This window comes from Pagrus major, chromosome 5 (genome assembly GCF_040436345.1).
Source record: "Pagrus major chromosome 5, Pma_NU_1.0".
In the NCBI taxonomy this organism is placed as follows: Eukaryota; Metazoa; Chordata; class Actinopteri; order Spariformes; family Sparidae; genus Pagrus; species Pagrus major.
Genome location: NC_133219.1, coordinates 1,918,797 through 1,941,782, shown reverse-complemented (window position 1 = coordinate 1,941,782; position 22,986 = coordinate 1,918,797). Strand labels below are relative to the sequence as shown.

Genomic DNA, 22,986 nt, shown 5'->3' with positions numbered 1-22,986 from the left:
AAAGCCTAGGTTGCATTTTGGACAGAGTTTCACTTTAACAGGTGGATTAACACTTTCATCTGGACAAACTAGCATGAGAAAAATTATGGGTACATTTTCATCCAGATACATGTTGAAGATATTAAAAAGCTAGCGCTAGCAACGTTAGCTAGTGTAACAAATTAGCAACCACTTGAGGGAGCAGACAGTTGGAACAACAGCAGTATTGTGGGATGTATGTAATGGTAGTGGGGGATGGAATGCCACATTTAGGGGCTGAATATTATAAATAACACCTTTAATTTGGCCCTGCGTCATCTAGCAGACCATTTTAAATGATCTGGTCTAAACACAGTCGAATCAACACTCCTCTAAAGCAGTGACAAACTGTGGCTACACACTGCTGTGTTTATGTGTTTTGTTTGCATCAAATGATGTCTGACAGCACCTGGGGGACAAAAACAGACTGAGAAAGAAATGCTGAGTCAGGCAGTAGCTTGGCACATAGGTGTCGGAGGGGCAGACCTCCTCTTTCACTGCTGCAGTGCATCTTGGGAAGTGGAGTCCCGAGTTGCTTGTGCAGTTCCTGTGGTGGAGTCTTGAGCCAGAAGCTGCTCTGGTGGACGCAGGAACACCAGAATAACTGTGATGTTATCACTAGAACCGGCTGCCTTAGCGTGACCTACCAACTGTTGAGCGACTCTCAGTCCAACAGACTGCTCAGACTGTTCTTGCGGAGCGTCTCCCCTACCCTCTGTGTCACCAGACTGTTGGAGTGCATCCAGGACTAAATGTGGGACTTCTGAAGGTTTGACTGCATCAAAGAAGCCATCGCACGCCAGAAGTATGTAGTCCTCGTCCCCAAACAGCTGGGTTATCGAGCAGTCAGCTTCTCCGGACACATAGGGCTTCTGGTCAAAGTCACCTGGAGGAGTGAGGCAATATGTGGTCAGCAAATGCAGCTAAACACAGCAGTAACTCCTAACCTGTAGAACACTGTATATTAGATGTATCATATTCTATAGACACAGACAATAAAACTGTGGTGAAACCCTGGTATGATGTTGATATGACTGTCTACAGGTATATACAGGACTATTTTTGCCGAGTCTGTGTGCGAGCTGCAGTAAAAATAGGCAAGACTACAGATCTCTAGATGATGCACTGCTGCAGCTCACGCACGTGAGCCGCACTACTCACGCAGGCAGTGTGTTCACCCCGTTATGCTGACTCAGCCCACGCCTATTTTGTTTATTCACAGGTGAATTATTTGGTTAAAATAAAGATCAATAGTCATCACAGGCAATCTTACTAATCTTACTCCCATGAACCTCATCTGGTTGAAATGAAAGATTAGATTTTCACAGATATATAGATGCCATAGTACACATTTTTGTACCTTTTATGCCCTTTAGAATATCAAGCTTTTACAACTTGCTCTTCTTTTCTTCATTACAATCTTGAGCATTTTCAGGTACCTCATTTGAACTTCCAGTTTTGACAGTATTACAGTTACCTTCCAGCTTTTCTAGCAATAAATATTCATTTCTTACCTTCTTAAGCTAATGAAATTCGACTTCAGGATTTTTCAGCAGTGTGGTGCAATGGATTTTATTTAATTTCAGGCAGTCCATTCACATTTCGCATATTCTGTGATTCTTTCAGAATCACTTCAGTTGACAGCATTCACACTGTATTTTCAGAGGAAATAGTTTTCTAGTTAGTGAGAATGCTGAGTCTGCATTCACACTATTCTGGAATTTATTGTTCTTCTGGAATGACGCTATCAGCATTACGCTCTCAGAATTCAGGGATCCTGACAGTTCCCAGGGTTAAAAAGAAGTCAGCTGGCTGCAGGGCTTTTTCCTATCGTGCCCCCTTCCTCTGGAATAACCTCCCAGCTGACCAAACTCAAAACTTAATTCTTTGATTTAGCCTTTAATTAGTCCTTGCCTTCGATTGCTAGCTTCTTCAGTTGGTTGGTCTCAGTCTCAATGATTTACCTATAGTATTAGAATTCACATTGTTCTGCATACAAATGTGTTTATTCTGATTAACATCGCATTTCTCTAACTTTTGTTTTTGTTTTCTGTTCGCACAAGCTGCAAGCTGTGTCGCTCTCTCACTCTCTATAGCTGCTTCCTCCTCCTCCTCCTCCCTTTTCATTCAGGCTCCCTTTTTCTCAATATGGCAAGTTTTTCTTCACTTGAATCAAGGGTTTAAGGACAGAGGATGTCATTCACTGTACAGTTTTCTAAAGCCCACTGAGGCAATGTGATTGTGATTTTGGGCTATATAAATAAAACTGATGTGATCAGTGCTGCTGATGCAGCATTCACACTATTGTTCTTCCCGTTTATTATTATTCCGCCATCTGTAAATTTTCTAAAGGTCCTCCTTCATACTTTGTCGTACAGAAACTGTTCAAATATCAAACCATTCAGCTCAAGGACATTAGGGCTATGATATGCTTTTGGTATTTCTATCTATTATACTTTATGAAATATTCAGCTTTTTCTGCAGAATTTTCCCCATTTAGCGTTATGGGGAATGTTTCAACTTTCTTTCTGCTACTGCTTCAGTATATGTTCAGCTACAGAGACCATTCAACTATTGAAATGTTCAACTGTTTTCCTTTTGCTAACCTTTATACGTTTTCAAATATTCAGCTTTTTCAAAAATAATTTTACAATGGAAGCAAATGGAGAAATCTTCAAATCATCTTCAAACCCACCCTGCTGCTCCTCTATACTTTGAGCTACAGACACTGTTCAAAATTTCAGCAGTTACAAGAACTATTCAGCATGTATTTCAGCTTTTAACATTTTTTTTTACAGTTTAGAAATAAACACAGTTTTACTTTGTTTTTTTAGCTCGTCTTCAGATTTTATAATGGGTGTGTATTGCAACTTTCAACTACTTCTACTACTTCTCTTAGAACCACTTCTACTTCTCTTACAGCTATTTCTGCTACTACTACTACTTTTACTACTTCTACCACTTCTCTTACAGTTACTTCTACTACTTCTCTTAGAACTACTTCTACTTCTTTTTTTCTTTTTTCAGTGCTCTTTTTATTGATTTTTAAGTTGAAAACAAACACAACATATAACATCCCCCCCAACAATCTCAGCAATAAGAAAATAAGAATAAGTAAAAAAAAAAAAATTAAAAATAATAAATAACAATAATAACAATAGTAATAATAACAACAGGAAGAAAAATAGACAATAATGTTTATCATTGTACTAATAAAATATTGATGATCAGTTCAGTTAAAGGGGGTCTTGCTATTCTCTAGTCCCAATTAAAGAAACTTGCTCTAGCTGTAATAACCGGATACGGAAGAAGAATACATAATCTAATTTGAAGAGGATGTAACTACTTCTACTTCTCCTACTACTTATACTACTCTTACAACTGCGTCTACTACTTCTCTTACAACTACTTCTACTACTCTTACAACTGCTTCTACTACTTCTCTTACAACTACTTCTACTACTCTTACAACTGCTTCTACTACTTCTCTTACAACTGCTTCTACTACTTCTCTTAAAGAAGTTGCTGCTAAAAGAAGGTCATTTGTAATTTGAGTGAGAGCTGTTTCTGTGCTGTGATTGGGATGGAAACTAGACTGGAAAGGCTCAAAGAGGTTATTGTTTGATAGATGGTCTTGAAGTTGGCAGGCTACTGTATGTTCAATAACTTTTGAGATGAATAGGAGGTTTGAGATAGGGCGATAGTTATTGAATTCATTCGAGTCTAGGCCAGGTTTCTTTAATATGGGTGTGACTGAAGCAGTTTTGAGTAGGGAGGGAACAATACCATTTGACAGGGAGGAGTGCACAATTTGTGTGATGAGTGAGGAGAGTGTGGGGAGACGAAACTGTAAGTTGCCTCCCTTTAGGCTTTCATTTACCATGTTAAAGTATGCTTACTAATTAGCCTAAGAGGCTGTAAGTTTGTGTCAGTTCATTACTGTTTGAAGTGAGGAGCCTTATTTGGAGATGTCAGAAGAGTAATTAGGTACATAAAGTGGATTCCACAGTTCAAGGTTGTTGTTAATATTACGGTCTGAAGATGCTTTATGAAAATTAGAAATGTGCTGTAAGATAATGCTATTTAAAAGAGGTTTTGAGGAGATTGACCAGTAATAACCGTTGTGGAGTTACAGTATGATCTGCAACATCACTGCAACATAACTTTATGTACACCATTTCACATCTTACATTATATTCTAGTATTTTTTATGGGTTTCAGAATCCACACAAATTGTCATCACTGGAAGTGAATTATATGCACCCTGAAGAGAATTAAAAGGACACTTTGATAGCAACAAGGCCGGACTCTCCACAGCAATTCGAACAACAATCCAAGCACTCCACAATATAGTCACTATTTTTCAGTGACAGAGCCACAGACTTTGGAGGAGTTAAAAGTGGTCTGATTTTAAGCAAGAGGCCAAGAGACGCATCTCTGCACACAATGAGAGTGTGCGAGCTACTGTAGGACGAGATGGGATGGTATGCATGTGTACCAGTACAAACAGTCTCACACTCTGTGGATTTTTATACATTCGGAAATCTGTTTGGAAAGTGGCAGTGTGAAAGATATGTATCAGCACACATGGTAACAACGCCCATAGACTTTTATACATTTGGAAACCTGCGTGGAAAATGGTATATGTACATTGTTCGTGTGAATGCATGGTTTATACATTTGGCCTCTGGTTGTCTCCGACATTGTGGTAAATGAAGGCCACTTCATGAGAATTTAGTGTATTCAGCCCACAAAAACAACAGGAATGCCACACAAATGCATTTTGCGCTGTTCTTGTTGCTTGTAATCAACTTACCTATAGCTCTGGATACAGCATAGGTTCCATTAACACGCCAGCATCCCATGAAGGTGATACAGCCACCAAGGTCCTCAATTCTCTGTTTCTCATCCTATACAGTGGAGGACAAAAGAGACCTTACCATTTTTTATATGCAGCAATTTTTTTAACAATCTTCACTGTTAGGTGAATTCTAACTCCACATGTGCCATGTAGCCGTCATTGGTCATGTACAGATGCTCAAATTTATCAACTGTTTAACGGGGTAAAGTTTGACCACCGGGAAGTGCTGAAGGAAACAACATGAAGTCTTTAAAATGAAAAGGGTAATTCCTTTATGCCGTGTTCAGACCAAACGCGAAGAGGCAGCTCCTTATTTGTCCTGTCTTGGTGCGAATAGATGTGTTATTGTACAGCTCTGGGTGTCCGCAAACGGCCATGATTAGTGATTATCTCCTCCATTGTTGACATCAGCAACATTAACATCATGACTTCAGCGTGAGCTCCAACGGTGATAGGGTTTGGCGACACAGCTCCATGCGAAAAAATATTCAAATCACACCCATTATAAAATCTAAAGAGGAGCTAAAAACCCATAAAACTAAAACTGTGATATTTCAAAAACTATAAAAGACTTTAAAAAGCTGAATGCAAGTGTAATAGTTCAAAGTATTGGACACTGTTTAAAGTTTAAATGAAACCTGAAGCTCAAACTATGAAGAAGCAGAAGCATTACAAAGTAGCATGGGTTTGAAGAATTTGGAGATTTTTTCATTTCTCCTACTCCTACATTTTGATTATTCAATGGTTTCTGTCACTGTGGCAATTAAATTGTTTTACATTCAGAAATCAGTGTATGATTTAGAACATATCAGTATGTGAGAGAATGGGAGAACCAGGGTGGGAGTTTTCAGGGCTAGAACAGGTCAGGAATTCATATGAGGGGCAATTATTTTTGCCTAAGAATTAGTAACCTTTCAAACTTCAACGAGGAGAATTTCCCTAACGTAGCCTGAAAGATGCAGAAGTAGTTAAAGATAAAAAAAAAAACGTCTTAACTCGCTCCGGTGATTGACACATCTCTGGATGATCTAATGTGCATTTGCATGTTCAACCTGTTTAAACTCACATACAACTGTCCAACAACGCCAAAACACACCGCCCTCGTCCGATCCACAACTCTCTCTCCAATACTTTCCCACACAGCTGATATGAAAGAAGCAGGTGGGTCTGGTGTCTCATTTGAAGTCGGCATAAGTCATGCTGTCTTCTTCTTTGGCTCGTTTTATTGGGTCTTCTTCTCTATTGATTGCTTAATAGCAGGAAAAAAACTGTCCTGTAACTTCTTGTGAGTGTCGCACAGTAACATTACAGCGAATGCAGTCATGTTTTGGGAAAACGTAAGTTAACATCATTTTGTGAAATAAAAAACATTTGTTTAATCCACGTTGATGTAAAGACAGTAGGTATTCCACATGAACCAATCATTTTCTTCATCCTTTGGGCCGGCCTACTGTGTGCAAGGAGCACCGTGATGCGTGACAGCTGTCAATCAAAGACAGTTGACAGATTCTCTCACAGATAATGATTAGACAGGATAAATAAAGGATTGTCAATTTTTTTTGCTATTTTATCACTAATAAAGGTTGGGTGATAGGGGTTACACATAAAATAATAGGCTAGCTTGTTTGTCCAATCACATAGGCATAAATCACTGGGGGGCAGGGGGGGCACTACGTGGGCGATATGTTAAAAATTTCCAACCAGCCGACGGTCAGCCCATCAACCAGCGGCTGCCGATATATTCGGCAGCTGTGTGTGTGGCGGAGAAAAAAAAAGAGAGGGGGGATGTTGTATTCATGTGATGTTGGAAAAAATCTAAAAATGACTTTCAGAATGGGATAATTCACATGAACGCCACGTCATGTCAGAAAAAACAACTCGGCAACTCGGATCTTCCAACATCACATGAATGCAGCAAAAAAGTTTAGCGTGCTTTGCGGGCGCAGGAGGCGAGGCTGCAGAAGGACGCATTCGCTCACAGCCTCTAAATGAGCAAACAGGTGGGACATCAGGATAACATACCTGTCCTATTATAACGATCGGGGTGCACAACTGCACATCTTTTTTTGATGTAGTTCTCAAATATGGTTTATGAATTAACGTTACTTTCAGCTCCGCCATTTTGTGAAAGACTCATCGGAAATCATATGTGAAGCTGCCAGTTCCAATACGCGCACACTTTGAATTGTGCTCTACATAGTAATTACGGACTATATGTACCGTGTTGAATTCTGTGGAGGCAGACTATTAATTAAGCAAAATAAAATGACAAAAATCGCCCAAAAAAATCACAAAAAATTAAACCAACTGTGATGGACTCAGCCGATGGATGATTGGCAATATATTCGTCCAATCACCCAAGCCTAGTAGAAACCTCCCAACATCGCACTTTGCAAATGTACAAAAAATCTTTGCGCATGTGACACCACTGCTGCTACTCCATGCTAGGGGAAACACTGATCAGTATCAGGTTCATTTATCCAATATTTTGGAAAAAAACATTCTCCTATATTCCTGGGAGGTGACCTTTGTTTTGTATCTTGACCTTCCCTATTTTGAATACAAAACACACTGAAATTCCAGGCAGCATAGAGCTGTGTGTGTGTGTGCGCATAAGTCCGTGTATGTTTATGAGATCTTCCTACCTCTCTGTCTGGTTTATGGGGGTCCATAAGTGTTACAACTTGTCCCTTTCTGACCAGTATTGCTTGAGAGTCTCCCAGCCAGGACACAGTCAGCTCCTGATCCTGGATCAGCACTGCCACACCTGTAGTGCCACTCCGCAGACGCTGACAACAAATAAACACATCTTTAATCAAGGTTTGTCTGCAGCAGTGTACATAGGACAACCAGAAAACACCAGAAGCCGACAAAACAGTGGTAGGACCTCTGTATGGCAACACATAGCAGCTGTACAGTCAGCTCTGTGGGTTGTACTTCAGTGAATTTCTTAACTTAAGGAGCCACACTGCTTACATGTCTTTCAATAAGAGCAGACACAAAATGGAAAGTGTAAATGTTGAAGCAGGACACAAATAAAATTGTTAGATGGGATATGAAGCGGACAATAAATGTAAAAACAAAAAGTTAAATCTAAAAGCCTTTTAAATTAATTAATTAATTATTATATAATTAGTATTACAAAAATTAAGATCAAAAAAATAATTCACCATTTAGATTATCTAAAGTTAAATTCAATACTAATTATTTTTTGTACTTTGAGATTATGACACATCGTTACAATTTTAATAAATTGATTTATAGAATTTTTTTGTAATTGGTTGACACAATCCTGGATTATAATTCAACACCGTGAACATCTGTGATTATACCAGTGGCACATACAAATACAAATGTTTGTAATATGGATGCACGATATGGATTTTTTTTTCAGCCGATACCGTTAACAATTAATTACCTGCTTCTAATGGCGATACTGTTGCAATAACTGATAATTTCACATTTTTGTATTAAAAAAGAGGATAGGAAAGGCTAAGATATAGTGAGCAAAGATGGTTAATATAATATGTTCCATAACTCCACTAACATTTGTTGACTTTTTCCCTCCTCTGGGAACCCGTGTGGCACATTTTCTGCAATTTACAATCATGTAGTGAAACCTCTGAAACTGTAAAAAAAAAAAACATCCACCCCGGCAACATGTTTGGCTCTCCTGTCTACACTGCCTGGCTTTACCCAGCTGCAGAACCTTGATGTTATAAGCAAGCATCACGCAGCTCTTTTTCTCTTTATTGGTGGATCGCAAAAAAACTCTCAAAGTGCATATCATCATCTACTATATTGAAGCGTGTAGATGCTGGGATTGTGAAGTTAAAAGAAAGTAAGTTGGCTACATATTATTGGTCCTAGTCATAATTAAAATCAGCCAGATATACTATATATCCCTAGTGTGTAACGATGCATACGTCAGAAGAAACCTGTGTGTTCAGGATGCTCAGTACCTCTCTTTTGGCTTTGGCCTTGAACATGTCATCTGTGTGTTTGAAGGCAGTTTTAAAGGCTGTGGCGGCATCATTCTGCAGTGTCTCCTGTTTACTCAGAGCAACATGGAGGTGAGTGGCTGCATAGGTGGCGGAGTCCACCCCTCCATGGCCATCGAACACAGCATAGTAGGCACGCTCCAATCCGTCCTGGACCATGGTATAGAGACAAAGACAGACATGAAGTTAGTGATATATTTTCATTCTGTTTTTCTTCAACCTTTTGGAATTATGAACAACAAGACAGGAAAACCAGTGTCAGGCAGTGTTTGGTGGTACAGTGAAAGTCTTGGACCTGGATTCCAAAGAGATGGTTGAACTCAGCCAGGGCCAAGTATTTGTCCTCCATCTTTCTCCTCGTGTTCTTGATGGCATGAACAGAGCAGCGGAGGAACCGAGAGGGGGCGGGTGGGAGCTTGGGGAAGTTTTGATGCCAGGCAAGTGCCACATCTATCAGCTTGTTGAGGAAGAGACGTTGAACTTTGGCTGACTGAAGTACTGATGATAAGACAAAATAAACAGGAAATCAATCACAGCTTTCTGGTTCTTACTACTTTTTCCTCTTACGGTACAATACATGAAAGAGTATACAGAACGAAACAGACTCCACTCTCATCAACCTGGTTTCCAGAAGGTACAGTCGTGGTGAAAAGTTTATATACACAACTCTCATTTTTTTGTGATGGAATAAGTAGAACACAAACTACTTTGTCACAAAAAACATTCATGAAGTTTGGTTCAATAATTAATTTATTATAGGTCCTCTGAAAATGTGACCAAATCTGCTGGATCAAAAATATACATACAGCAACTTGTACGATCAGTTACGGTGATTATTGAAAGTTGCGTGAATCAAATTTTTCTTTGTAGCCTTTTAACGTCCTCTGAGTGATTATGATTGATAACAGCGGATTACTTTTCTGGGCCCATTTTAATAGGGCTTGTTTGATACACCTGTTAGAATCAGTCACAAACACTATAATGGGAAACTCTAAGGAGCTCAGCATTGATCTGAAAGAGGACATTATTGATTTGAACAAGTCAGGAAAGTCACTTGGCCATTTCAAAGCAATTACAGGTCCCAAGATCAACTGTACAAACAAGTAATTCAAATGTTGCCTTCCAGAATATCAATATGCAAAAGACATAGGGAGATGCAATATAATATTCTATATAATGTCTATATATCTCCATATATTCATAGTAAGTATACAGGAGTTTCTCCAAACTTTCCCAAATTATTACACATAATGTCCAAAAAACTAACCCTAACTTTAGATAGTCCTGAGTAACAAACTAATATCCAAACAGGACTTTGATTCTGAGAGACAGTAAAACGCTAATTAATTCCGCTTCAACACACACTTTTCAATGAGAAAATAAAACAGCATGTCTGGTTCCAGAAGGAGGAGAGGGAAGCTCAGGGCCCCGATGTGTTCACTGTAGTCTGGACTGCTACATGTGCCACCTGGTGGTTGTTGGTGCACCATGCAGCTAATGCAAAATCTGCTGGATAAATTAGTCTCCCCTCCTTTTCTGCTGTGTCACGGCACCTTTACCTCTGTCTACAATAAATTCTTAACTATTTGGGCCTTCTTGTTAAGTCAGCAAATGTTATACATAATTGGCATTTCTTATTTGTGTAAAAAACATGTATTCCACTTGTCCCAGTGATGTACGCATTTATTTACATACAGAGCAGGGTATTGAGATCTGATCACAAGTGGTCACTTGTGTGAACTGATGGGTCTATCTGTCCACTTATGATCAGATCACTCAGGATCAATGTTAATATCAGGTCTGAATTCCACCAATGTTGTGTTCATAGCTCGTTACCCCTAAGTGGCAGTGGAGATGTATTCCTGATGCTTCATCCTGGCAACAGACCTCCCATTTGGATCAATGAGGGTAGAGTAAATATTATAGACACACCTCAGTATAACACAATTAAATTTAACAGCACCACAACCTACAGCCTCCAATTTAAGCATCAAGTTAAATACTTACAGACTACTTGCTGCTCCTCTTCCTGGTTGGCCTCAGCTTCCTCAGGGCAGTAGAAAGGTGAAAGGTCATTCTGCAGTAGCTCAGACAGCGCTGCCTGGCACAGGAGGGAACTGAGGCCCGCAGGAGCCCCCCTGAAGCAACAAAGACAAGCAGGAATACATAATGTGTTGTTTGTTAAGACCTGAACATAATACATGATTACTCTCACCAGACAAGTGATACGTGACCATACAGCCAGAGGTGATCCACCTCAGCTAACAAGCCCAACACTAGCAAACAGAAATTGCCAAAATATAACTGGAGCATGATCAATGCTCCAGTTATATCAGCTCACATGCCAACTCACCTAGGGAGTACCAGTTCATATCATGGAATTTCTTGAAAAAACTTTATGTTGAAACTTCCATTAAATTCATAGGATCTTGCCAAATCTTATAGCTGTACTCTGAATAGTTTTTAAGTTATGAATTTTTGAAGTTTGCATTTCAGCATTTTTAGGATTCTTTGTATGTGTATTCAAAGCCTCTGATAACGGTGACCAGAGCGGTTCTGTGTAGTATTAATGTAATTCTACCACATCTACATTATTTGGTCCTGCATAAAAAAATGAGTGCCACAGATCTTGTTAAATATAGCTTTTGAGCTGAAAAAAACATCTTTTGGGTTATTCTGACTATATTATTTTAATGTCCTTTAAACTTGTAGTGTTGATATTTATTACATATATAAAAAATTCAAAGATGTTGTATTACTCCTTCATTGTGTAAAATCTTTTTTAATTAGCTCATTTTTCACACTTTTCACTGGCTGTAATATTACATTAAGTGATTTCATTTCATCTGTCAACATTTGTGCTGTGTTGACATCAAGGTTTTCTTTCTGTCAATACCTATTGAGCCTGTTTTTCATTGGGTTATGGAAATTTGTTACAACTTGAAATTGCTTGGTTTGTTGCATATAGGTGATGTCATCCTCTTCTGTGTGTCTGGACAAAATATTAATCTTACTTCCTTAGCTCAATACACATTTCACAATTTCAACTTTCTAATTTAAGAAAATTATAAATGATGGAGTAATATAACATGTTTGATGTTTTTTAATTCAGTACATACAATCAACAGTTTACATATTAAAGTTTCAAGGAAATTAAAATAATCCTTCTTGGGAAAATCTACAGTCAAATGAACCCAAAAAGTGGGCTTTTCAGCATCTGAAGATATATTTAACAAGATCTATGGCTCTCAATTTTTTATGCAGGACCAAATAACTTCCAAATGTGAAATACATTAAGGCTACACAAAAACAAATTTGGTTACAAGAAGGAGAAAACTAGTGGAGATATGAATTTTTGAAAATGACAGATTCTTAGTTCTGGTAATAAAATTACTTCCTGTTATTAATTTGATTACTGTTACTTTTCAACAACAACTATTTGAAGGAATGAATGTTGCCAAGTTCCATTAGGGTCTAATTTAGGGGACACATTTCAACATGATTTTTTTCAAGGAAATCCATGACATGAACCCTCTGTCAACCGTCACTCCTTTTCCTTTACAGAATTACACTTCTATTGCAGGGACAATTGGGCTTATGAAACAGGAAGTGGGGAGAACAATGGTATTTCTACAAACAGGATATTGAGTTTCCTGACAGGGCAGACTAACCAAAAAAAAAAAAAAAAACATGAGTGGATGAGATAGCACTCAGAGCAATGATTCTCATTTGTTGAATGTTTCATCTCTAACTTTAGCTGAGCTCGAAGGTTCACTAATAGCTGTTCTAAGGCTCGTCATTACATTTAAGGAAGACTAACGCCCTCAGATGCTGAAAAGCCTGCTAATGCAAGTTAAATGTTTGCTACTTCAGAAGTTATTCGGGAAAAGGCGCTTCAGTCTATTCCATCTATCTATCTATTAGGTGCATTAGCAGTTTTGCAAATACATTGATGAAAACACAGCTTATCTTTATCAGGACTTTCCAGTGGAGTGACCAGACTGCATGACTTAGAAAAAGTTGATCCTTCCTGGTTTATAATGATTGGCATTTGCCCTGGAACCATGATGTCATGAGAATGTGTAAAACATGTTCGTAAGACTCTTTCATACATGCATCTTGTTACATAATCTGATAGTAATTTTACATACAAGTCTCATATCTGAATAAATGGCTGAAACACTTAATGTAACATCTCCAAAACACTTTCAATACAGCACTAGTCGAAATTGAATGCTGTCATATTTATGTTAAGGCTGCCTCAGTAAAGAGAGATATTAAATACACATCTTGTTCGGCTTATTATGTGCATAGTTGAGCACTTTATTTCCACTCGCTGTGAGTGGCAAATGATTCACCCATGATTCTTTCAAGGAATCATTTGAGAACAGTGAAATGCATATCTCAAGAGTCCAACGTAATTCACTTTATTTGACTAACAGCTAGACAACACAAACCTATGACCTATGATGACATTATAATGATAAAACAGAATAACAGGCAAATGTTTAGTATTGTCTTCATCTTCATCCGCTTTGTCCGGGGTCGGGTCACGGTGGCAGCAGGCTAGATGAGATATATAATCTCTCCGGCGGGTTCTGGGTCTGCCCCAGGGTCTCCTCCCAGTTGGACGTGCCCAGAAACCTCCATAGGGAGGCGCCCAAGGAGGCATCCTGATCAGATGCCCGAACCACCTCAACTGGCTCCTCTCGACGTGAAGGAGCAGCGGCTCTACTCCGAACTCCCTCCGGATGTCTGAGCTCCTCACCCTATCCCTAAGGCTGAGCCCAGCCACCCTACGGAGGAAACTCATTTCAGCCGCTTGTATCCGCGATCTTGTTCTTTCGGTCACTACCCACAGCTCGTGGCCATAGGTGAGGGTTGGAACATAGATGGACCGGTAAATCGAGAGCTTCGCCTTGCAGCTCAGCTCCCTCTTCACCACGACGGCCCGGTACAACATCCGTAATACTGCAGATGCCGCACCAAGCCGTCTGTCCGCCTCATGCTCCATTCTCCCATCACTCGTGATCAAGACCCCAAGATACTTAAACTCCTTCGCTTTGGTCAGGAGCTCACTCCCCAACCGGAGGGGGCAATCCACCGTTTTCCGGCAGAGCACCATGGCCTCAGACTTAGAGGTGCTGACCCTCATCCCGACCGCTTCACACTCTTCTGCAAACCGCCCCAATGCCTGCTGGAGGTCACGGGCTGAAGAAGCCAACTGAACCACTTCATCCGCAAAAAGCAAAGACGCAATTCTGAGGTTCCCATACCAGATACTCTCCTCACCACGGCTGCGAGTCCAACACCCACTGGAAACGTATTTGACTTTGTGCCGAGTATACGGACACAACTCTCGGCCGGGCCCCATGGGCCAAGGCCCGGCCACCAGACGCCCGCCGGCGAGCTCCACCCCCGGGTCTGGCTCCAGGGGAGGGCCCCAGTGCCCCCATACCGGGCGAGGTACTCCTTGCCTGTGACTGCCAACTCATAGGATCGTTTTGACTGTACTTAATAAATAATATTTATTACAGCATGAGTATGATTATTTTTCTGTCAGTGGACTAAAGCTACTATTTGCTTCAGCACTAAGGTTGGGTATCGTTTGAATTTTATCGATTCCAATTTCTGTTTTGCTTATAGATTCCGGTTCTTATCGATTCCAAATTTCAATTACAATATTGCAGGTGCTTGCAATGTGCCGGTGCTGGCTGAGGCTGACACACTCGGGATCGGAGACCGCTAGACATCAAACGTTCGCATCAATGCCATACTGCCTTAAATGTTTCGTCAGATTGGATGTGCAACGTGACTTGTCCTGTTTTTCTTTTACAAGGTGAAGCCACACTTTGGACCATTTTCCACAGTCCATCTTTTGTACTGTGACTGCTGCTTTAACACGCTAGTCATGCACACTAGCTCTCCAGCTCCAGCGAGAGTGTAATTTAATAAATTAGTGTCAACAACTTGAACAACAATTCTGTTAACCAGGTTGCATTGATTCTGTTTCTACTTTTCACCACAGGGCCATTAACCCTTTCGGCAACCCCTGCTGTCCTCATCATTACTGTCTAAATGCACTACTCTCATTCAGAATGAATGGGAGGGCTGTTGTTTTAGTCTGAATTAGGCCTATCGTCAATCCACACTTTGTACTGTGCTGAGCTTTGGTGTATTCTTGTGAAGAGTGACAGTATCAGAGCCTAGATGTCCAACACAAACACTGTACACATTCTACATTCATACAATCTATGAGAGTTCTGATAATGAAGGAGCCTCTGTTTTGCATCATTTTTATGCAAATCTAATCAAAATATGAAGGGAGGGGTCTGTTGTTTTGTCACAGGTCAATTCTCTTGCTGCTCTCTTGTTTGGTATTTCTCTGCCTTCAAATTTATACAGTATGTCAGCAACTATTCTAGTGTCGATCCTTGCAGTGTGATGTTAAAACGCAATGACAATCATGCATACTGAATGAGCAGGGTAAGAGCAGGGCAGGAATGTGAGGAATGCTGCCAGACATGCACAGACTGGGCAAATGCTGCAAATAGCACCAAGCACTCCTGTATGAGCTACAGTTACAGTTGCAATCAAAATTATTCAACCCCCACTACAAATTAGGTTTATTGGCAAAATGTACAAACTAGCAGCTGTTTGCAATAAATAAATCAAACAAGAACAATTTAAATTGCTCAACACAACTAATATTACAAGTGGTTTCTCCAAATTCAATACAAAATGCCACTTTTAATGACTACTGCAGTCTCAAAATTATTCAACCTCTTCATGACAAGCATCTTTAGTACTTAGTAGAGCACCCTTTTGCCATTATGACCTGCTGCAAACGTGATGCAGAGCCAGAAATCAGCTTCTGGCAGTGTTCCTGAGGAATCTTAGCCCATTCCTCATGGGCAAAGGCCTTCAGTTCACTAATATTCTTGGGTTTGCGTGCTGCAACCGCCTTTTTCAAATCCCACCAGAGATTTTCAATGGGGTTCAAGTCAGGCATGACATTTTCTCCCAGGATTTCCTGATACTTGATTGAATCCAACTTGCCCTCCACACACTGCAGGTTTCCAGTGCCAGAGGAAGCGAAGCAGCCCAAGAGCATCACTGAGCCACCGCCATGCTTCACTGTAGGCAGGGTGTTCTTTTCAGCATATGCTACATTCTTCCTCCTCCAGACATACCGCTGATTCATAGGCCCGAAAAGTTCCAGTTTTGTTTCATCGCTCAACAGAACAGAATCCCAAAACCTCTTTGGCTTATTTATATAGTTTTGAGCAAATTGGAGCAGACTTTTCTTGTGCTTTTGGGTCAGTAGTGGTGTACGTCTTGGAGTTCAGGCATGGAGCCCTTCAGCGTTTAGTATGCGCCTTACTGTGGAAACTGAAACCTCAGTGCCTGCTGCCACCAAGTCTTGCTGCAGGTCTTTTGCAGTCAGTTGGGTTTTTGACCACTTGCCTCCTCAGGACTCTGGTGGCAGCCGTTGATAGCTTCCTCTTTCTGCCACTTCCAGGTAGTGTAGCCACTGTTCCTTTAACTTTAAACTTGCGAACTATGCTTCCAACTGTATCTCTAGGAACATTCAGTGCCTTTGCTATCTTTTTGTATCCTTTTCCTTGTTTGTGCAAGGCAATGATCTCTTCTCTGAACGTTTTGGACAATTCTCTTGACTTAGCCATATTTCTAACATGCAATGAAACGTCACCGTCAACAGTCCAGGTATTTGAGGTGTTCTATCTCAAGCACACCTGATGCAACTAATGAAGCCCTTGATTGCTTGCATCAGGTGTGCTTGAGACCACACCTGATTTGCAAATGTGTGCACTTATGAGGAATTCTATAGAGGTGGTTGAATATTTTTGAGACTGCAGTAATCATTGAAAGTAGGATTTAGTGTTGAATTTGGATAAAATCCTTGTAATATTAGTTTTATTTACCTATTTAAACTGCTCTTGTGTAATTTGTTTATTGCAAACACCTGAAAAATTTTAAATTTTGCCAATAAACCTAAAATGCAATGGGGATTGAATAATTGTGATTGCAACTGTAAGCTACAGTCTAGTGTATGATAGGGCTGTGCAATTAATCGAATTTTGATCGTGATTTCAATTTTTGGATCAAACAATCTCCAAACTAATATAATCGAGTTGAAACGATTTATTTGGCATTTTTTGTTGTACAGTCTGCCTAGAGATTTTCTGAAAGAGACGCGCAATTAAGTCCCTCCCCCAAAGCATTCAATGCTGCCCTGCTGACTGGCACTCACTCAAGTTACGTTTTTCTCTAAATTACATAATTACATAATTGCCATCAGTCAACAGGACGCTGTCTGACTCTGTCACTTGCAGGGAGGGATGATGTTTTCTGGAGGAAAGTTCACTGAAGTCTTGGTCAGGAGGGCTGACCGTCACGGTGATTTTTTTCACCGCGACAAACACTTGGTGAGTTTAAGTTTTTTGCCGGGGACAGATGCTGTTTTTCGGGCAGAAATGTGACGAAGAGTCAGTCGGACAGACACTTCTCCACGTATAACTGCTGTATTTTTTTCCTCTTATAAGTTGCCAAAGACATGACCGGCTACTACGTTACTGTTGTTTGGTTCTGTAACGCTGCTTTGTGGGACATTTCTCTATATTTTGTTGAGTGAAGGACCTGTTTAGTTATCAGACAGTGAACACCATCAGATCGACACACCCTCGCTCCGCACCGCCGTTCACACTGGTTCGGTTCGCCAATACTACGCCTCTGACACTATCTCTGATACTACCTCTGATACAACCTCTGATACAACCGCTGACACTACCTCTGACACTACCTCTGACACTACCTCTGACACTACCTCTGACACTACCTCTGATACTACCTCTGATACTACCTCTGATACCTCAAGAGGCGCAGCGAAATTTCACCCCTTGCCGCATCTGAGATTTTCGTTCCAAGTTACAAAGTGTTTTTTTTGGAGAGAAATACTGAATAAATGCATCATGTTTCCAAACTCAAAAATAATCGTTTAAATAATCGTGATTTCAATATTGACCAAAATAATCGTGATTATGATTTTTTCCATAATCGAGCAGCCCTAGTGTATGATATATTAAAAATAATATAAAGCTGAGACTACTATGATGTGGAAACAATAAAAGAAACGTTATAATTGTGCAGCGATTTCTCTATTTAGTTAGGTAAGTTTATGACACATGGACACAATTGGATTTAACTTTCAATCTCAAGGCCACGATTGTATTCAGTTTTCACTTTAAACTTTTTTTGTTCCTGTACTGACCTTTAAAAATGAAATAACATTTCAGCAGTCAATTGGGAACAAACTGTTTAAAACAAAACAAAAACTCTCTAGATGACAGAAGGGTGCTTATAACAACAGTGTTGATTTTGTTTTTCATTGGACACGCCTTGTGACACAAGAAGGTGTGGGTGGAGAGAAAAAAATGGAGAATTGCTGATCATGCTTTTGATAATTAAAATTGAATGCTACTTTCGAAATTAAAAGGAATTTAAGAATTGAAATTATGACACCCCTATTGATCTGTAACAGGCTGTGAGGGGATGGAAACAAATTAAAAAAGCCCTTTTCAGACATGGAATTCTGGCTTTATCTGTCGGTTAAAGTGATGGCTTTTTGTCATTCAGGCAGAGCTGTCTGTTATGTAAATGTTTGTGGTTACTTTATTCGGACATGACAGGACGTTTTCAGAAAGAGCTAGAATGCTCATATAATATTCGTCATTTGGTCCACAGAGGGAGCAGCGTCACTCCTAGAGAACAGTGGTGAGTTGGAAAATAATGATATGATGTTAGAAAACTGTTGTCAGTTCTCTCAAAAGCTGCAGAACTGATGGATTTTAAAACTCAATTTACAATTGAGGAATTCATGACCACCATGAGAATAAGGGACACCCACTTCCTCTTTTTAGTGAATCCCAAACATGTTCTCACGCATGTTATAAAATTTTTTAAAGAATACTGATGCCTGATTTATAAAGCACAACAGTACACAAATAGAGAGCGATAGCCATAAAGAGAAAAGCTTTATGTTAAGATTTATGTTGTGATTTAATATAATACTAAAGTATGTACATTTTTGAAATTGAAAATAATTGATATTAGATATAACAGTGATGGGCCTTCAGTCTCACTCTGTTGGTATTTAATCCAAGTGTAAACCCACTATGACAAGTTGGCATTACAGTCATCGCTTCTTTGTTTCTGTTTTTTAGGTACAACTTACCACTATTTGGATGAGAGGTTGGAGCAGGGGAGGATATCCTGATTGGATCTGACTGAGATCCTGAGGACACACCATGGACTTGTCAATCACAAGGTAGCCATGCCCTAAAACATACCATGCTTGTTGGTCTGTTTAACTCTAAATGGATCGATAATTTACAAAAGAATCATCATGTTGTATTGAAGAGGACTTTAAACTAGTGATTGAGACCATAAAATCAATAGGAAACTGTTAACTAAGGTAATAAATGAAGTGAGAAGTAGGTTCATTTTCTCATAAGCTTAAATGTGATCAGACTTCCTTATGAAACCAGTGGAGTTGCCACCCTGCTGGTCATTTGAAAGAATGCAGTTTTGAGGCACTTTCATACTGGCTTCACTTTTCAGACTGAAAAGCTCTGTCTGTATTTTCTACAGACAATATTTTAATCTTGCACTGCTGAGGCTTTCATCTATCCTTTAGGCCTGTCAAACACATGAAATTAATTTTGTTTGTTGACCCCCCAACCCCCACCCCACCCCCCATTCGTACCTGGCAGCCAGAAACCTCAGGCCTAGCTCCAAACTCTCTCCATGCAGCTCCTCCAGTGACACGTTTTGGCTCAGGGAGCTGACCGGCAGAGGACTGTCTTCCTCTAGAGCAGCTGGGAACTCCTCTACAAACCTCCCCAGGAAGCACCTGGCCTCCTTCTCCATCCTACTGACTCTGGCTGCAGTAAGCTCTCAGGTGAACAGGGGGACAGGGCTCACAGGTCACAAATGGAGACTTAAAGGGTAGACAAAAAGATAGACTTGCAGTGACACTGTGATGGAAAGTGAATGCAGTGTACACAACACAGAGGGACATTTGAATTCACCTGGTTAACACCTGTGAGTGTATTTACTCACAAATCAAATCAATATTTTTACATTTCTATCATAATTTTGTTTCAGCACACTTTGCAACACAACCTATCTTGATTTACTATCTCAAACTTGCGGGATTTAATACCAAACTTTGATTTATTATGTTAAATTCTAGAGACTGAGTCAAAATTAATGTGTAACGTTAAATTTAGGGAAGGCGTAGCCTGAACTTATTCACACCCGGTATTAAAGGAATAGTTCACTCTAGAACAAAAATTCAGTCATTATCGACTCACCCTCATGCTGATGAGAAGTCCGGTGTAGTTTTTTATTCCTCAGCCTCGCCAGACAAGATCAACGAGAACTCGCGATAGATACACACCGGTATTTACATCCAGCTGTGAGCAACCGAGCAACACACAAACACAAGAGGTATCTGCCTGCCAGAGTGATTTGAAACTTTGAAACTCACAGCAGGATGTAAATACTGGTGTGTATCTATCGCGAGTTCTGTTGATCTTGTCTGGTGCGGCTTCCATAGTGCAATCGGCTGTGAGGGAGACTCTCGTGCACACGGAGCGTGCCTCCAGGCAGATATAGTATAGTGACTGTTTAGGCTAGAAAAATGTACTAAATGACGTAGTTTCGAGTAAACTCTGGATGTCGCCACTTCAGGACACTTGGATTGCAGCGGACGAGCAGTATGGAGGAATATTACAAAGTTTTTGTGTAGTTTTATGGACCTTTTCGTCTCGGGCACCATTGACGCCCGTTATATGGATTTTTGCTGCAGGAGGGTACCCCCGCGGGTCTCCAGCTGCACTTTGAGGAATAAGAAAATACACCGGACTTCTCATCAGCATGAGGGTGAGTCGATAATGACTGAATTTCATTCTAGAGTGAACTATTCCTTTAAGGTGTGCAGAATTATTAGGCAGCTTCATTTGCTGAGGTAAAATGGGCGAAGAAAGAGATTTAAAAATTGCAAAACACCGAACTATGAAAAACTGGACAGTCAGACATTTTGTGGCAAATAGTCAACATGGTCGCAAAAAAGGTGTAGATTAACTGCAAAAGACTCTAGAATAATTAAAGTGAAGCTACCAGGAACCAGTTACGCTGCAGGGCCACCATATTCCCGAACTGCAACCTACATGGAGTGTCCACAAGTACAAAGTGTCACATGCTCAGAGACATGAAGGCTGAAACACGACTATCATTGAATACGACTCGTAAGCAGACGCCTGAGGGCATGGGTAACTCTTGATGGAACAGATGGATGGGCCCATGGCAGGATAACTTATGGAAACAGGGCACAATTTCAAGTCAGGCGGCAGCAAGGTGGTGGAAGGGTACTAGTATGGGCTGTGCTATCAGTAAGCACGAGCTAGTTGGACCTTTTCGAATTGAAGAATCATCTCTCAAACTTACTTACTTCACTTCTACTTCTTCAGGCAGTGGTACAGGAAGAAGTCTGCAGCATTCAAAAGGGCTATGATCTTTATGCAGGACAATGCTCCATCATATGCATCCAAGTACTCCACTGCTTGGCTAGCCAACAAAGGTCCAAATGACCGAATAATAACCTGGACCCTTGCCTCACCTGACTTAATTCCTATTGAGAGCTTGGAGCCCCTTCTCAAACGTGAGATTTACAGTGAGGGAAGACCATACCCCTCTTTGAACAGCATTTGGGAGGCTGTGGTTGCAGCTTCAGCTATAGTTGACCCTGAACAGATCAAGAAACTGACAAGACTCCATGGATGGAAGGCTCACACAGTAACTGTGGCTATATTGGTCGCTGAATAGTTCTGAAAGGCCAAAAATGTTACTTAACAGTCATTTTGAGTTACTTACTCTAAAAATTAAGACTAAACAAGTGAGTTGGGAAAAAATATTTTCGTAATTTAGTTGCCTAATAATTCTGCACACATATTTTCCTTAGAAACATAAACTCACGTTTCCTTTGTTAAAGGTTTGAGGCTCAATAGCATTTTGGGTTGACTGAGAGCGTGTTCTTTTTCAATACTACAATTCTGAAGAATACAATTTAAATGTTATGTTAATATAATTCGCGGCTATATGTTACACTGTGTTGGTGAAAGGTTTGTTTAGTGTTCATGCTGAAACGGCATTTCTTGGAACCGGACGACGTGGGAGCGGTCTTGCGAACTACGCTAGCAGTGAAACTGGCTAACTGTTAACAATGTGGCTGAACTGAAAACCGAACATGTAGACAAGACTGACACATTATTTCCACATCAGAAGGAGAGGTCTGTGCTAAACCTATCCACACTGTAGTCATACAGCGACTAAATGCTCGCAACAAAGCTACTCAACTTTTCAAGATTTACATCATTTCGTGTTTTGATTTACCTAACATGTAAAAGTCGCATGATTTTAGCGACGGCTGGTGACATTGCGTGCTCCAAGTTGTCTTCCCGTGTGTTACTCTATCATGCATAGGGGCAGCAGCATAAAGTATTACATTAATGCCATTGCTGGCTAGATTAGTTTAGAAATTAACATTCCCGACAAGCAAAAAGCTGTATCTTCATCTTATTTGGGGCTAGCTAAATTGTAACAATCTCTTCAGACTACAGACTACCGACAGCTGAGGGAAACACAGCTTTTGGCGAGACTAAAGAGATGCATTGATAAAGAACACAAATACAAACCTGTGCTAGTAGACCTGTTGGCAAATCAACTGATGTTGATATCAGTGTCCAATCAGTAACGCTAGGAGATCAGCCCTTTGCTGAACACACCAATGGACCACCCTCCTACACGTCATCACACTTCCTTCCTCCGTCTACTAGTGGTGGGCGGATCGATCCAAATATCGATAATATCGATACCAACGTTGGTATTGATATTGATCAATACCAGTGTAATGAGATCGATACTTTAGTTTCAGTCTCACTCCTGTATGCACTGCTGCAGTTTCATCAGAGAGGCGACCTGGCTGCCTGTCTGTCTGTCTGTCTGTCTTCTTCTTCTTCTTGA

At 40.3% G+C, this 22,986-nt stretch overlaps 1 protein-coding gene across 2 annotated transcripts; it reads right to left on the bottom strand.

Moving 5' to 3' along the window:
• Positions 1-14: 14 nt before the first annotated feature.
• On the bottom strand, positions 15-22,895 carry ppm1f (protein phosphatase, Mg2+/Mn2+ dependent, 1F). Of its 2 annotated transcripts, none has more exons than XM_073467224.1 (8): positions 22,659-22,895; positions 19,667-19,900; positions 10,888-11,018; positions 9,176-9,378; positions 8,842-9,030; positions 7,525-7,668; positions 4,835-4,928; positions 15-904 (listed from the first exon to the last, which is right to left on the bottom strand). In XM_073467224.1, the coding sequence occupies exons 2-8, from the start codon at positions 19,828-19,830 to the stop codon at positions 513-515; spliced, it is 1,317 nt and encodes a 438-aa protein (XP_073323325.1). In that variant the 5' UTR covers positions 19,831-19,900; positions 22,659-22,895; the 3' UTR covers positions 15-512. The 2 variants fall into 2 exon arrangements, with proteins under 2 accessions (XP_073323325.1, XP_073323327.1); XM_073467226.1 differs by lacking the exon at positions 22,659-22,895 and adding an exon at positions 22,357-22,617.
• Between the last annotated feature and the right edge of the window lie 91 nt (positions 22,896-22,986).

Excerpts from the sequence above, each read along its gene's own strand:
- ppm1f (XM_073467224.1), bottom strand. The coding sequence starts at position 19,830 with ATGGAGAAGGAGGCCAGGTGCTTCCTGGGGAGGTTTGTAGAGGAGTTC. Across the intron at positions 7,669-8,841 it reads AGGCCAAAGCCAAAAGAGAG|CGTCTGCGGAGTGGCACTAC; the intron begins GTACTGAGCATC and ends ATTTGTTGTCAG. Across the intron at positions 4,929-7,524 it reads CCCATAAACCAGACAGAGAG|GATGAGAAACAGAGAATTGA; the intron begins GTAGGAAGATCT and ends TCCACTGTATAG.